Source organism: Thalassophryne amazonica, chromosome 13, assembly GCF_902500255.1.
Source record: "Thalassophryne amazonica chromosome 13, fThaAma1.1, whole genome shotgun sequence".
Classification (NCBI taxonomy): Eukaryota; Metazoa; Chordata; class Actinopteri; order Batrachoidiformes; family Batrachoididae; genus Thalassophryne; species Thalassophryne amazonica.
Window position 1 is genome coordinate 16,685,223 of NC_047115.1, and position 17,621 is coordinate 16,702,843.

The following is a 17,621-nucleotide window of genomic DNA, read 5'->3' on the forward strand; positions in this document are numbered from 1 at the left end:
ATGTGGATACTGGACTCAAGTGGATACTGGACTGTACCCAATGATCCTCCAAAGAGTCAACACCTTAGGTCATTGGTTAATGGTCAAATCTTACAACCACACAGTAAGACAGCAAGCTCCAGGACCCGAGCACTTGGACCTGCATTCTACTGCAAAGATACTGGCATCGCCAAACATCTCTGTCCAGTGACCTCATGATTCCATAAGCTCTTCCCAGGTGTCTCTCAAATTCAAAGGGCCCAGAAACATAAACATTACTGTTGGGATAAGTGAATGTCTCCACACATTCAACATTTTAACTGTATGCAGATACATTTCTGATGGCTGCGTCCAGGAAGTCATTGAAAGCCTGGATCTTAAGTCTTGATCCAGGATAATCACAAACCCAGACATTCTGATTTTAGTTTGCATGGTAGAAAATCCTTATTCTAGTCTGCTGTGTGGTTCAGTCTTACCTGTGTCGAACAGAGATGAGGTTCTCTGAGGTGTCTGAGTGCAGCAGGTCCATCTTATTCTGAATATATATCTGACGACTGGAAACATCCTCAGTATGGTGCAGCATCATGCTCAGCTCCTCCTGCAAAATGTGTGCAGGTTATACAAAGAGCGGCACGACCACATAAGCACTATGTCCACAGTGTGAGCCACCACCCGGGGTTACACTGAAATACTGTGTGCCAGATTGTTTTTGGGCACAAACCCTTCATGTTCAATTGCAGCAGCGTCACCTTCCTCACTGAATTAAAACCTAAGTCTAGACAGATTGCCTTAAATACGTCAGATATATTACCTCATCCATAATAAATTATGTGCATGTTTACAGTTTGTAGTGTCTCCAGCACCTTGAAAGTGTTGAGCGAGTTCTTGATGCCTATGATTTTCTCATCCATGTCAGTCTGATGAGCTTGGAGCTTCTCCTCCAGGTCGTGGTCCCTCTGGCGCAGCTCACACAGCTCCATCAGAGCAGCATGGAGCCTGTCACGCAACTCCTCCACCAGGCCCTGTGGCTGTCAAACGGGAGCATAGAATGACTGTAATTTGTTAGTTAACAAATATAAAAACGACAAATAAATGATCTGCTTTATTTATGTACCATTTCCCCCATGAAATTACGCACACACTTCTTCCAGTGGTTCTACCATTGCTGGAAGCATTTATGTAAGACCTGTTTTTGAATGGAATCTAGCTGGGCCGTTGAATTCCGTGTGATGTCTTCTTACGACTCAAATTTTATCCTTTTTAGTGTTATTTTGATCATGGGGAACCATCAAAAATCAGAGGGCGCCATGTCAGGAGAGTAGGGAGCCCGATGGATCACAGGAGAGTTGTGTTTGGCCAGCTGAGTGAATCAGCTGAGCAGAATGGTCGGGTGTAATTATGATGGACATGCCACCTTTTTGCCACCCACAGATCTGGTCATTTGCAGCACACAGCATCACATAGGCCCTATCAAGGAGAGTGGTTCCGGAGCCGAGGCTGTGCGTGGAGGCAAGGCCCACCAGATCTAACTGGTATCGCTCCACCTCCCGCACAAGCTCCGGCTCTTTCCCCCAGAGTGAGGTGACGTTCCACACTCCAGAGCTAGCCCCTGCCGCCCGGGTCTGGTTCATCGAGGCCCTCAACTTTCACTGCCACCCAAAGGACAGCGCATCCAACACCAGCGGTTCCCCCTGCGGGTGGTGAGCCCACAGGGTGGAGATGGAAGGTCCACGTTGCCTTTTCAGGCTGTGCCCGACTGGGCTCTGTGGCAAGCCCAGCCATCAGGCGCTCGCTGACAGGTCCTACATCCAGGCCTAGCCTCAGATGAGGGCCCCAGGCTTCCTCCGGGCCGGGTCACATTGCCTCTACCTCGTTCTATCATGGTGCCGATAGTCGAACCTCTGATTGAAGAGGAACAATGCGGGTTCCGTCCTGGTCGTGGAGCAACCGACCAGCTCTTTACTCTCACAAGGATCCTGGAGGGTGCCTGGGAGTATGCCCACCCAGTCTACATGTGTTTTGTGGACTTGGAGAAGGCGTATGATCAGGTACCCCTGGAGATACTGTGGGAGGTGCTGTGGGAGTATGGAGTGAGGGGGTCCCTTCTCAGGGCCATCCAATCTCTGTACTTGCAAAGCGAGAGCTGTGTTCGGGTGCTTGTCAGTAAGTCAGACTTGTTTCTGGTGGAGGTTGGCCTCCGCCAGGGCTGCGCCTTGCTACCAATCCTGTTTGTGATATTCATGGACAGGATATTGAGACGTAGTCAGGGGGAGGAGGGTTTCCGGTTTGGTGGGCTCAGAGTCTCATCACTGCTTTTTGCAGATGATGTGGTCCTGTTGGCTTCATCGAACGGTGACCTCCAACACTCACTGGATTGGTTCGCAGCCAAGTGTGAAGCATCTGGGATGAGGATCAGCACCTCTAAATATGAGACCATGGTTCACAGCAGGAAACCGATGGATACTCTGGATAGGGAATACGGTCTTGCCCCAAGTGAAGGGGTTCAAGTACGTCGGGGTCTTGTTCACGAGTGAGGGGACGATGGAACATGAGATTGGCTGGAGAATCGGCACAGCAGGGGCGCTATTGCATTTGCTGTACCGTACTGTTGTGACAAAAGGGAGCTGACCCAAAAGGCAAACCTCTCGATCTACTGGTCAATCTTTGTTCCTTCTCTCACCTATGGTCATGAAGTTTGGGTCATGAACGAAAGAACTAGATCGCGGGTGCAAGCGACCGAAATGGGCTTCCTCAGGAGGGTGGCTGGTGTCTTCCTTAGAGATAGGATGAGAAGTTTCGTCATCCATGGGGAGCTTGGACTAGAGTCGCTGCTCCTTCACGTTGAAAGGAGCCAGCTGAGGTGGTTCGGGCATCTGGTAAGGATGCCTCCTGGGCGCCTCCCTAGGGAGGCATTCCAGGCACGTCCATCTGGGAGGAGACCCCAGGGAAGACCCAGGACTAGGTGGAGAGATTATATCTCCACGCCTCGGGATCCCCCAGTCAGAGGTAGTGAGTGTGGCACGGGAAAGGGAAGTTTGGGGTCCCCTGCTGGAGCTGTTGCCCCCGTGACCCAAACCCGAAAAAGCGGTTGAAGATGAGTGAGTGACTAGTGAGCATCACATAGGCGATGTAGGACCTCCTGATAATACTCCTATTTAATATTTTGGCCTTCTGGTGCACACTCATGGTGCAGCACTGTACAGGATCAAAGAAAACGGTCAACATGATGTGACATTGGTGTGCACCTGCTGTGTTTTCTTTGGTCTCTGTGATGTTTGATGTTTCCATTGCGATGACTGAAATTTGGTTTCTGGGTCATACATGTAATCCCATGTCTCATCATCAATGATGATGGGATTCAGGAAGTCAGGGTCACTGTTTGCGCATTCGCATGCTTCATTTGCTTCTGTGTGATAAAATAAGGTTGGGTATTTTTTGAATTCCCCTCATTTACTGTAGTTTGAGGACCAGCTTTGCCTTTGTGGAGGAATGCGTTCTCAGTGTTTTTACACTGCATTTACTCTCTAATGTGCATTTACTGAGTTCTGGCAAAGCTAGAATGCAATCGATGGTTGACTTGTTTGGTGTAAAACCAGACTGTTCAGGTCGCTGAGCAGCAAGCAGTTGCTAATGAATCCTGTTAACGGTGACCCCTGTGAGCACCTTGTCTGGCACAGAGAGCAGCATAATGTCCTTGAAGATGATCATTGTTTCCTTTCCAGAGAGGCCTAGCCAACTGGAACAAGTCCCCTTTTCCAGTTGGCTAGGGTTTGACCTAGGGTAGGGGTTAGAGTTGGGATGATAATTGTATCCCAAGTGGAAGGAAAGATTGTTGGAGAACAGCATCTCCACGTGCCTGAAGGTCTTCAACCCTGACACCACAGATCCCTGTAGCTTTACCCCTCCGTACCTGCTTCACGAGCCTTTGTAACCTCAATGAAAGTCAGTGGCTCAAAGCTGATTGGCAAATCAAACACCAAAACCCTGGAACCGGACATATCCCAGTATCCTGACATGAGGATCGGGCTCATAAAACTGGAGTTGCGTCAGGAAGAGCATCCGGAGTAAAACTTGTGCCAAATACTAATGCGGATCTGGGTGTATCCGCTGTGGAGACCCCAAATGAAATGGGAGCAGCCGGATGGACAACAGCAACATTGTATCTTATCTTATATAAAGGTACTTCATAATAAATAGTAAATAAGTCAGTTTTAGAGGCACTACACCTTTAAGTCATGTTCACGAGAACCACAACTCTTATCCCAGTGGGTTGAAGTTGAGCTACTGATATGTGGACCTGAGTTTGATTCTCAGTCACACTACACGTCTGTGTCCTTGGACAAGACATTTCTTCTGTATCATCCTACTCTACCGGCCTGTAAATAGCTGATGTGGTGACCTGTGATGGATTGGCGTCCCATCCAGGGGGAGTTGTAGACTCCCATCTGCATCACACTACAGAATCTGAGGATAAGCACTGCTACCAACAGGCCTCAGGGCTGATATAGGTTAGGACAAAATCCAGAGCTAAGGTTTTTCTTGGTCCATGCCTCAAACCTCTACCAGGGGTTGAGTTACATATGTCTCAGTAATACTGGCGATAAAGATACAAACTATCATGTGAGAGGAAGCATGACCTCCTCAGTGGAAGTAATAAACAGACGAAGACTGAAAATACAAAAACAGTCCAAGCAAACCAGTCCGTTAGAGTGACACGTGGCGAGACAGTCAAACAGGTTGCACGGCCTTTTGCTCTCAGCTGCTTTGTTGCGTTGCAGCATTCTTGAGGTTTCTCTCAGATGTGAGAAATGCCTGAGGCACAGAACTCATCACCAGTGAAGGCCCCCTGACACGAGCATGTCTTTGACTCATGCACTAGCATGCCCTGTGTCATGCTGGAGAGTAAATTCGTTTTTAATGGGTGCAGACAGGACGCCAGAGGGGTGCAGATGCGTGCTATTGTGCACAGAGAACTTTAAAATGTTCAAAAAATTCTTTCATTCATAAATGTCGTGCTACGTAGTGCGATCTAATCTCCAACACGATGTGCAGCTCATCAAGTGGAGTAAAGAAGAAGTGAACAGAGTGATTGGTGACGTCAGCGGATCGCATCAGGGCACAGCTCGTCTGAAGGATTATAACAAGAAGTTAAATCTCTCATAAACATACTTTAACAGCTGCACACAAGAAGGAAAGAACACACAACTGTTTTACCAAGCCATGACAATGACAAATAATTACCTTTTTAGACAGCTCAAAAATGTTTTCTGCATCTTGAACGGTTGAAACTGGAGCGGTCCTATGTGATTCAGGAAGTGATTACAGCTGTTTTCAATGGCCAATTTGCAGAAAAAATGATTAATCCAACACGAAATAATTATTTTATATACAACCCCAATTCCAATGAAGTTGGGACGTTGTGTAAAATGTAAATAAAAACAGAATACAATGATTTGCAAATTGTCTTCAACCTATATTCAACTGAATACACCACAAAGACAAGATATTTAATGTTCAAACTGATAAACTTTATTGTTTTTGTGCAAATATTTGCTCACCTACCACTCACCAAGCTTTTTTGAAACGTGTTGCAGGCATCCATTTCAAAATGAGCAAATATTTGCACAAAAACAATAAAGTTTATCAGTTTGAACATTAAATATCTTGTCTTTGTGGTGTATTCAATTGAATATAGGTTGAAGAGGATTTGCAAATGTGTGCTACTGCATGAATCAAAGACATGATCGCGTCAGGTGGCCTTGACTGTCATCTGAACAGGATGACCTTTGACCCTTGTGGTTAAATTTACCATTTGTAATCTTATGTCATCATAACAAACTGTACTTTTGTGCAACGTTATTACACAGGAACTGGTATTATCTCATTAGCTGTGTTTCCATCCAGCTAGTATCGCAGCTCCGAAGCAAATTTTCATTAATGTGGCAAGAAAGAGTGCATTTGTGCACATTTCCATCCACCTGTTATGCGCTTTTGTTTCACAATTCCCAATTTGTAATTGAGAACCATCATTTCATGCTTCAGTCATTTGTGGTGTCTGTATTTGACAAAGTAAGACTACACCTAATCACAAAATTAACTCCACTGGAGTTAGAGTGGCAGCACATGCAAGAAGCTGTGCAAAACAGTTCTTTTTCAAGGGTTTTAACTCTCCAGCCCCAGCTGCAAGACTAACAAGGTAGTTTAAGACCCTGGAATGACCTGGAACTTTTTCCAGACCTTGAAAAAAAAAAAGTTCATCTTTGTAACAAAACCTGGTGAGCGAAGCAGAGGAAATTAAAATGATGTCCTCTCTGTGTGTGTGTGTGTGTGTGTGTGTGTGTGTGTGTGTGTGTGTGTGTGTGTGTGTGTGTGTGTGTGTGTGTGTGTGTGTGTGTGTGTGTGTGTGTGTGTGAGTGAGTGAGTGAGTGAGTGAGTGAGAGAGAGAGAGAAAAATTCAAATGAACAATCCAAACTTGTTTCTTGACTAAATTATAGAATTAATTAATTTATGCATTTATCTATATGCTATATGTCTTTGTTAAAGAGCATAAGACAAAGTCTTTCAGCATGAAAGTACGTATTTTTAATGTGTGACAGCACATCCTGTATCGTAACTGAATCTCTGCTGTTTCTAACAAACCAAACTGTGGGAAAATCGGGTAAAAATTTGGGGAGTTACAGATTATTGTAGTTGGGGATCCACCTTCCGCAGGACAAATAAATGCACTGACGGCGCAAGAGGGACCCATCCAAGATGGCGGCCGCGCAGATACGTCAGCTCCAATCACTAGAGGTCAGTGGCTCCAATAGGGTTCTAACAGTGTTTCGGTCATGCACATTGGCCTAACAGCCGTTTGTCGGGCTACATGCACGTTTGCATTTGGAAATGTATTTTTCGTACCACTAGATGACGCTGTAAAGCATGTTTTCTTTGAACTTCAAATTGCTCAAAATTTCCTATATATATATATATATATATATATATCATTTCAGAACAGCTGAAAAACTCAATTTTTTTGAAAAGATGGACTTTGATCAAAAACTATCAGACATGAAGCAAAATATTTGACCAAATTTAATCTAAATCTGATTTGAACATTTTTTTAGTTATCACTGGAAAAAGGGTAGAACAAAAACACAGTTTAAAATTATTACCAGTGATCTTTAAAATATTTATTTATTCATTTGGTAATTTAATTTTGATTACCTGAACAGTCTCCTGGTTGGCCTCGTCAACACGTTCACCATCTAAACAGGAAACAAAAAAGAGACTTAACTGCAGATACAACAGTCTCCTTTAATGAAACCGTTTGCTTTAAAAAGTCATTAATATCTACAAGCAGCTTTAGTGGCCACCAGAATTAAATCTTGAAAATGAAAGAAACGAACAATCTCACACAAAATTTCAACCACAACTTGTCCTGATTTCTGTCACGCCCAAGATTATTTCCTGCCACAAGCCCAAACATGGCCAGCAGATGGCAGTGTTCAGCACCTGGCAGACCAGCACCAGATCTGTGATATTTAAAAAAAGTCAAAGTTGTTTTTCTTTCTACCTGTTTAATTTGTTGAGCTACAAGATGACATCATTTGTTGTTTTTGAGTTGTTCATAAACTGAAGGCAATGGACTCATTCATTCATCGATTCACTCGCTTACTGTATTTTACAGGATACAGGCCGGGACTTTTACAAAAATGAGCAATATGTTTGACAAAGTGATGGGGGGAAGTGATTTAGATTTTTTTGAGAATTTTTGGCTTGGATTTGTATAAACATGAGGTTCAGTGAGCCTCGTTCACTCGTTTCAGCAATTTATTTATTTTTATCCCCCGGTATGAAATATGGGGGATTTATCGATTAGCATGTCTGTCCATCTGTCTGCACATCTGTTCTCACTTCTTTGCACGATATCTCAAGAACCAGGTGACCAATTTCATTCATAGTTAGCATAAAAGTGCACTTCGGTGATTCCACAACAGTCTGTATGACTGATTTGTGGGGATCGGGGGGGTGGGACAGTGCATCCAGAAAGTATTCACAGTGCCTCACTTTTTCCACATTTTGTTATATTACAGCCTTATTCCAAAATGGATGAAATTCTTTTTTTTTTTTTTGTGAAAATTCTAACTTAGATTTGTGCCTCGAAACGATCCTGTCTCAGAGGTCTACAGACGAATCTTTTGACTTCATGCTTGGTTTGAGCTCTGACATGCACTGTCAGTGGGACCTTATATGTAGACAGGTTTGTATCTTACCAAGTCATGTCCAGTCAACTGAATTTACCCCACACAGACTCTAATTAAGCTGTAGAAACATCTCACAGATATTCAGTGGAAACAGGATGCACCTGATCTCAGTTATGAGCTTCATGGCAAAGACTGTGAATACTTACAGTGGGGCAAATAAGAATTTGATCCACTGTCGATTTTACAAGTTTTCCCACATACAAAAAATGGAGAGGTCTGTATGTTTTATCATCTTCAACTGTGAGAGACAGATCTAAAAAAAAAAAAAAAAAAATCCAGAAATCACAATATATGATTTTTTTAAAATAATTTATTTGTATGCTACTGCTGCAAATAAGTATTTGAACACCTACCAACCAGCAAGAATTCTGTCTCACACAGACCTGTTAATTTTTCTTTAAGAAGCCCTCTTATTCTGCACTCTTTACCTGTATTAATTGCACCTGTTTGAACTTGTTACCTGTATAAAAGACACCTGTTCACACAATCACACTCCAACCTGTCCACCATAGCCAGGACCAAAGAGTTGTCTAAGGACACCAGGGACAAAACTGTAGACCTGCACAAGGCTGGGATGGACTACAGGACAACAGGCAAGCAGCTTGGTAGAAGACACCAACTGTTATGATTATTTATTAGAAAGTGGAAGAAACACAAGATGACTGTCAATCTCCCTCGGTCTGGGATTCCATGCAACATCTCACTTTGTGGGGTAAGGATGATTCTGAGAAAGCTCAGAACTACACAGGAGGACCTGGTCAATGACCTGAAGAGAGCTGGGACCACAGTCACAAAGATTACATTAGTAACACATGATGCTGTCATGGTTTAAAACCCTGCAGGGCAGCAAGGTCCCCCTGCTCAAGCCAGCACATGTCCAGGCACGTTTGAAGTTCACCAGTGACCATTTGGATGATCCAGAGGAGGCATGTGAGAAGGTCATGTAGTCAGATGAGACCAGAATAGAACTTTTTGGAATCAACTCCACTCCACCATCCTCTAAACCATGTTTAGAGGATGAGAACAACCCCAAGAAAACCATCCCAACCGTGAAGCATGGGGTTGGAAACATCATACTCTGGGGGTGCTCTTCTGCAAAGGGGACAGGATGACTGCACCGTATTGAAGCATTTCAAGGTCCTGGAGTGGCCTGGCCAGTCTCCAGACCTGAACTCAATAGAAAATCTTTGGAGGGAGCTGAAACTCCAAACCTGAAAGAAGATTTGTATGGAGGAGTGGACCAAAATCCCTGCTGCAGTGTGTGAAAACCTGGTGAAAAACTACAGGAAACGTTTGACCTCTGTAACTGCAAACAAAGGTTTCTGTACTAAATATTAAGGTCTGTTTTTTGATTGTATCAAATATTTATTTCATGCAAATTAAATATATATATATATATATATATATATATATATATATATATATATAAAAAATCATACAATGTGATTTTTTTTTTCTTTAGATTCTGTCTCTCACAGTTGAAGTGTACCTATGATAAAAAATTACAGACCTCTCCATTCTTTGTCGGAGGGAAAACTGGCAAAATTTCATTTTCATAGTTTGTTTTTATTTTTAATAACTTTTCAATAACATTGACCTTAAAGGCTGTTAACCACAGACAAAGCTGTCACTCTAAAATCAACATTTAAAAACAAGCAAAAACAAAACAAAAACAAAGCAAACACCAGGACAAACCTTATTTATTTATTTTAACATTTTAATGTTGATTTTAGCTTCATGGCTTCTTCGTCTCTTCTCTCTACACTGTGTAGTAATTATCATCATGAAAATAATGACTCTAGAAATGTATATGATGCAAAAATCTGTCTTCTGTGTCACTGTCGTGGTGCACACACTGATACAGAGCATTGCTCTGATTTCAGCTTGTGACAGTTTGTGACAGAATGTCTGGACTGTTGGTGGAAATTGCTGCACTAAAATTCAAAAACTGCATTTTTCTTTGAAATAAAGTGCATCTGGAGACAGTTAACTGGTTGTGTACGAGCACAATGGTTCTATTTGTACTGGAAATGTTAGAGATGGACGCTGCTGTCGACAGCGGACAAGGTCATCTGAAATACTCACTTAGCATATTATAATGAATCATGCACAAGGTCCAATGTAAAATGAGTATCTTATTTAAAAAATGCAAAAGAGCAGAAAACAGAAGCCACTACAAGAGAGGAAAAGTTTGCATTCAGCTGCTGGCGTCATGCTACTGTCCCAAAGTGACCTCTGAGAGTCCACGACCATCCTCACACACTATAGACATTTTTCTTGCAATATTGTATGAAATAAACTAAATTAATTGAAATGTATTGATTTAAAAGATTAAAAAAATTCTTCCATTTGGAATCTAGGTTGTTATTGTAAATAAGATTTTTTTTTTTCTTAATAACTTACCTGGTTAAATAAAGGTTAAATAAAAAATCAAATAAAGGTAAAATCAAAATCTACAGAAGATTATGGTCACCAAATTTCTTGAAATCCATATTGGTGTTAAACTCTCAAGTCGAGTATATTTAATACCAGATTTGATACTTTTCTCCTCGTGTTCTTCTTATGAGATAGGATTAATTGATTGATTCCTTACATTTGTTGTTGTAATGTTGTGTCAAAAATCAGTTACAAAATTGACTGTTATTGTATTACTGCTGTGAATCAATTTATGGTCAATTTACGATGCAGTCAATTTACCAACATGACTGAAATATTTATTGTTTCTTTTAAACAAAACAGTTTATCGGAACACTTACTCATCATGAGTTACACACCTCCATCTTTACTAATCCATTTTGGATATCAGCAGTTATCAACTGAGAGGTTTATTTTTATTAATAACTTGTTAAAGTAGCATGGGTGTTAATTAAAACTCGTGGTACCATGTTTGTGTCCTTGAACAAGACACTTAATGTGTGTTGTCTTCTTCCACTCAGCTATAAATGGGTACCTATCTTGACTGGCGTCCCATCCAGGGGGACTCTAGGGTGATTACAGATAATCACCAGAACCAATGGGCTTTAGAGGTCATAAAGGACATACTAATAATTATACATCCTCTTCTGCCATTCTGTCTTGTGGTGTGCCCCAAGGTTCTGTTCTGGGAACTATTTTATTTGCATTGTATTTGCTCCCACTTCAATACATCTTAAGTTATTTTGATGATGTCTCATATCATCATTATATTATGCACATGATATCCACCTGTGCCAAGTGAAGGAGTTCAAGTACCTCAGGGTCTTGTTCACGAGTGAGGGCATGATGGAGCGTGAGATTGGCCGGAGAATCGGTGCAGCAGGAGCAGTATTGCTTTCGCTCTACCGTACTGTTGTGACGAAAAGGGAGCTGAGCCAAAAGACAAAGCTCTCGATCTACTGGTCAATCTTCATTCCTACTCTCACCTATGGTCATGAGGGTTGGGTCAACGTGACGTGGCTGAAATGGGCTTCCTCAGGAGGGTGGCTTGTGTCTCCCTTAGAGATAGGGTGAGAAGTTCAGTCATCCGTGGGGAGCTCAGAGTTGAGTTGCTGCTCCTTCGCATTGAAAGGACCCAGCTGAGGTTGTTTGGGCATCTGGTAACGATGGCTCCTGGGCGCCTTCCTAGGGAGGTGTTCCAGGCACATCCATCTGGGAGGAGACCCTGGGGAAGACCCAGGACTAGGTGGAGAGATTACGTATATCTCCACACTGGCCTGGGAAAACCTTGGGATCCCCCAGTCACAGGTCATCAATGTTGCACGTGAAAGGGAAGTCTGGGGTCCCCTGCTGGAGCTGTTGCCCCCGCAACCCGAACCCAGAAAAGCAGTTGAAGATGAGTGAGCGATATCCACCTGTACATCTCATTTACTCCTCAAAATGTTACTAGGGTATTTGTCCTTCAAAACTGTGTTCATGCTATAAAAAGTGGATGGCTGTTCACTATCTGTCACTTAATACAGGAAAAACTGAAGTCCTTGTTTCTGCCCCTGAGGACTTTGTTCCCTCAGTGATTAAGAATATTGGCTCTCTCTCCTCTTCTGTCCACTCAGCAGTCAGACATCTGGTTGTTACATTTGACCAGGCTCTCAGTTTTGATCCACGTTACGTTACCCGTCTTGCACAATCATGGTTCTTCCATTTATGGAACATTGCCCGCTTTAGAAACATTTGTCTCAAGCTGAGATGGAAATGATCATCCATGCTTTTATTTTATCACATCTCGACTATTGTAATTCTCTGTTCTCTAGCCTCAGTACGTCTTCTCTGGATTGCTTATAAATGATCCAGAATGCTGCTGCAAGGCTTCCTTCAAGGTCAGCTAAGACGTCTTACGTGACACCCATTCTGTCCTCTTTGCGTTGGCTCCTCATTCAGTTCAGACTGCAATTTAAAATACTGGTGATAACGTTTAGAGCTCTGCACGGTCAAATGCCACTCTACATCAGTGAACTCTTACACCCTTATGGTCTCTGAGGTCCTCGGACCAGGACCTCATGGTTGTCCCTAGGTTTCTGTGTTTCTATTTTATTTTTCACTCTAAAGCACTTTATGATTTTATCTTGAAAGGTGCTACATAAATAAACCTTACTTACTTACGACTTCTTCTTAGGGACCCAGTCACACTGGGGGCTTACAATCACGACCACATCCTCTCGACGGTCGCAGGAAAAATGTGCTAAAAATCGGTCACACAGTCCTGAACATTGGCCCTGAACATGTTCAAAATATGCTGGGTGACTTCTGTGACTGAAATGTAGCAACTGGTTTTAAAGAAGTGTACCACAGTGGTGCCACCGGGGGGTCACATAGGCTTCTTATGTCGGCGACTGTCACAGCAATTTTGGAGGGATAAACACTTTAACAACATATACATGACTGTCCTGCCACAGTGATGTAATTGTCTGAAAAAAGGCAGAGAGCCTTATGAATTTGTGCCACTTACGTAACACCATCCCACAACAGTGGTGCTACCATCATGCACATGTTGTGCCACAGTGTGCACAACCATCACAAAACAAGTCCGATATATTTGACTGCAACTTCTTTTTTTTTTTGCCAAAGCATCAGCAGCTGTATTCTTGAGGGGTCTTTGACGTAAACTTTCAGCTACTCTCCCACATTGCCAGCAGTCTTACCGCGGTGAGACTGGGGCTTTAGAAACTTATGGGTAGATTTCCATGTCAGCTTATTTAAATGTAGCTTTCAAATTCACCATTTCAATAAAACATCTTCTAAAAAATCCTGTAACTGTCACTTCAGATCAGTTGAAGAGGAAAATTGTTCTGACATTATATTATTGTTTGTTCATCCTTGTATTTCTTAATGTAACATTGTTTGGTCAATTACATCAGCAATGTCAATGTTATTCTTTCCTTGCAGAACAAATTGTTTTGTTGACTTTTATTAATTTCACTTCTCAAGGTCCATCAGATTTCTGCTCATTTTTGGTTGGGTTTTAATTTGATTTGTTGGAACAGGTTGCCACTCAGTCTTAGAACTGTTGCTCTTGTTAATTTATATAAGATGATTTATTGACGAGATTTAGCTGACGTTCAAGTGACGCATTGAGATATTGCTCCCGGATCAATACACTCACCAGTAAATTCACAGCTGTAACATAACAACATACCTATTTGAACCCTCTCAGTCCTCTTTGGAACCAAGTCTGAGACCAGAAATCAAAAACATCCATTTAGAAATTGCATTTTTTTTTTATATACCTGTTTTACCTTTTGACATGTCTTCCTTCTTTTCTTCTGCATCTCTTTGAGTTTTTCCTTTTTCCGTGGTTAGATTGTCCATGTCTGGTCTCTGCTCCAGTAAAGTTTTGCAGCTGTCTGCTTCCAGAAATGTGCAGCTCCCCGAAGTTGAAGAGGAGTTTGCTGTGTTCCATTCCGGTCCTCCCTCTGAAAACTCGTTTGCGGCAGTCTCATTTTCTGTCCTCTGAAGCATGTGAGTCCTGTGATTTCTGTTGTGCACAAAAAGGCCCTTGTATTATGAAAGCCGAGGGACAGACGGCAGAGATCAGGAGGCAGAGACAGATGTTTGTTGACATTAGGTTTTTGCAGAAGGACAAAATGTCACTGTAGTGGTTTGAGAGAAATACCCAGAAAGTTCCCCGTAGTACTTGCCCTTATTATTGACTATTAACACTTATGTTCTTTTTATTGACTCTGATTACTCTGACCAAATAAAATAAGTCTCATGCAGACCCTGAGGCCTGTTGGTTCCAATTCTTATCCATGGATTCTCTAATGTGAAGTATTTTTGAGTCTGTGACTCCCCCTGAATAGGATGCCAGTCTGATGCAGGTTACATCCCCAGGTAAGGCCAGTACCCATCTACAGTTAGGTGAACTGAGACAAGGCACATGAAGTGTCTTGTCTAAGGACACAGACAGCTAGCATGACCGGGAATCTTACCATGGTGTAGATGGTGGTTGTCCATGTCCATATCCCACTGAGCTACCTGCTCTGTGTCCTTTTGCATGATAGGGTCCACTGTAGACTCTAGACCCGGGGTGAACAGGGGCTGGTTTGACTTGCAACTGATCACCTCAGCATGAGATTTCATAAGTGAACAGGACTTTAAGATGAGGGTGGCCTCAAGCCAGTTATCCAAGATGGCATCCAAGATGGCCACCAAAATGGGGTTTTTCACTAAAACACCTTTAAACAACATATAAACAACTTAAATATTACAGAGATTCAATGAGAAGACCATTGCAGGTCACAGCAAGATAATTTGTGCCTAAACTAAATTCATTCATGGGTTTAAGATTCAAAATGGCGTCCAACATGGCCGCCAATAGACCCTTATCATCAAAATACATTGTAGGAAGTTGTTTATATGTTGTTTAAAGGTGTTTTAGTGAAGAAAAAAAAACTATTTTGATGACTATCTTGGATGCCGCCTTGGATAAATGGCTTGAGGCCAGCTTTTATTTTTGTGAACATCCTGATTGTGCTTTGGCGTCATCTAAGGAACCTAAAAAAGTTGGTTTGGTTTAGTCCTGGGGGTGGGGGGTGGGGGGGGGGGGTGCAAAGGTAGTGGTTGTACCTCCCCTAGTAACAGCCAGCTGATACACTGTACAGACCAGGGGGAGCGACTTTGAGTTTTCCCAGTGAAAACTGGCATTCATCAGGGATGTGTTCTGGCTCCTACACTGTTCAGTGCTTGCATGGACTCTGTGTTTAGTAGGATTGTGGAAACCTACATAAGTGCTGTTGTTGGTGAGGAAAACTTTCTGACCTTGACTTCATGGATGATGCTGTGTTCTTTGAGGAATCAAGTGACACTCTGATTGCAGCACTTGAGAACCTGAGTGAGGAACTGGCTTTGCAATTCTACTGAATCAAGATGAAGATCCAAGCTTATAATGATTTTATGGACATAGCTATTAGATGTCTGTCTGTATGTGGTGAAAGTGTTGAACTTGTTGATTTATTTATCTCGGCAGTGACATTCATATTTCTGTGTCCTCTGCCTTTGAGATTGAGAGATGCCTGGGAAGATCTTATGGAGTCATGAAGTCACTGGACAAAGATGTTTGGCAATCCTGATATCTTTGAAGGAGAATGAAGGTCCAAATCTTTAGGGTTCTGGTGTTTCCTGTCTTACTGTATGGTTGTATGACTTGGACTCTAATCAGTGACCTAAAGCAAAAATTGGATGTCTCATGGGTTCTATTGGAATGACTTTATGTCAAACTAGCAATTACTTAGGGAGGCTAAGATGAGGAGTATTGCTTGTATTGTGAGGAAACATCAGCTTTGAAATTCTGGCCATGTTGGGTGTTTCTCTCTGCATGAGCCAGCGCATAGGTCCCTGAGTGTAGAAGATCCAAGTTCCTGCAGAAGGCCAAGGGGATGCCCACACTTCACCTAGCTGTGGTAAATAGATGGATAATTTAGAGATGTGGCAACAGAATGGCTGTCTGCCTTAATGGTTGCCATCAAGGACCCAAGGCAGTTCTGTGGTGTCATGAAGGCTGCAAAGGGTGAGACCAGCACATGTTCCCAAACTTGACTTGGAAGAAGTCAACAGTAAAGCCACCTGCTGAGACAATTAGCTAAAAGGAAAACTTGCACCATCCCTTCATTACACACTGATGCCCACCCCTGCACTCAAACATTACCTTCCCATGAGAAAATCCTTGGTTTGATTCCCCATGACACAGAAAAATCACTAAGGTCTCTTTGGTAAGGTCCTTAATCCCCAAGTTGCTCACAGTGTGCAGTTGAGCACATTATGTGGCAGCATGCTGACATCAGTGTGTGTGTTCTTCTGACATTAGATCACCTGCAGATCCAGATGCAGATTGAACATCAGGTTGAGTGTTTTGGTTTTGGCAGACAGGCTTCTGAACCTTACGCTGGGTTCTGATCGATCTGTTGGTCTTCAGTTGAATTGTTTAAAATAACCTACTCAGCAGTCCGATCGGTAAATGGACGTGTGCACAAATGTTTCTGCCTGATATGATAATCAGTGTCACATGGAAGCCTGCATGTGTCTCAGTGTCCCTGTTTGTTTTCATGTCTGCAGCCCTGGAGACAAAGCCTGGATTGTGTATAAAGGTTACAATAATTCCACGGTCACTGGAAACATCATCTCAGATGATCCAAGGAGATTGTTTTTCCAAATAATAATTTAATAAGGGACAGCTTTCATCAATAATTAGAAAGGGTTTTCTGCTATCCAGAAGACTTTGTTGGTTCAAATCTCAACTGCAGTTGTGTTATTATATATTTGAGAAAGCCACTGAACCTCTAAAGTTGTTGTGTGGGCCGCTGAAGAGGAGGTACTGCTGGCCCACCACCACCAGATGGCGCCCTGCTTGAAGTGCGGGCTTCAAGCACGAGAGGGCGTCATAGCAACCGGGAGTGACAGCTGTCACTCGTCATCAGCACCAGCTGTCACTCATCCACATCACCACCACCTTAAAGGCCGGACTGCAACTCCACCTCCCCGCCGAGAAATCAGCTACCTTGGAGGTAATTTCTCTGCTACACTTAACTCTGACTTAGAGTCTGAACTTCTTTGCAGCCGTTGTCCTGTGGTGTGCCTTATCTGAGGGATTGGCGTTTGGTGTGATCAGCGACGGCTTCGCTTCACACCCCAACCAGATAAGTGGTTAGACAGGAGCTGCACGAGTGTGTGACTGGAGGTGGAGGTGCTCCCTTCCAAAAGAACACAGACTGTGGGATTACTGAGTGTGCGTACTCACACTCACCTGTGCTGTTTCTGTTCTCTGCCAGCAGTGCCAGGTCTGACAGCTGGAGACGGTGACCACCTGGGGACTCAGGACTTGGCGGCCGTGTGGGATCCGACTCGGTTCTGGACGGGCGTCTCCTATCCTCAAGCCTGCCCACACGTCACCCAACGTGTAATTGACTGTAGTTCCAAACTTGTTGTTG

General features: G+C 43.0%; 1 protein-coding gene across 2 annotated transcripts in view; it reads right to left on the reverse strand.

Annotated features, from left to right (window-relative positions):
* arhgef33 (Rho guanine nucleotide exchange factor (GEF) 33) overlaps positions 1-14,184 on the reverse strand; it is a 29,052-nt gene extending 14,868 nt beyond the window's left edge. For both annotated transcript variants that reach the window (XM_034185494.1, XM_034185495.1), the window contains exons 1-4: positions 13,935-14,184; positions 7,187-7,227; positions 843-1,007; positions 456-577 (exon numbers count right to left, since the gene is read on the reverse strand). In XM_034185494.1, coding sequence (XP_034041385.1) covers positions 456-577; positions 843-1,007; positions 7,187-7,227; positions 13,935-14,157 — 551 coding nt within the window. In that variant the 5' untranslated portion in view covers positions 14,158-14,184. The remainder of the gene's footprint in view (positions 1-455; positions 578-842; positions 1,008-7,186; positions 7,228-13,934) is intronic.
* Between the last annotated feature and the right edge of the window lie 3,437 nt (positions 14,185-17,621).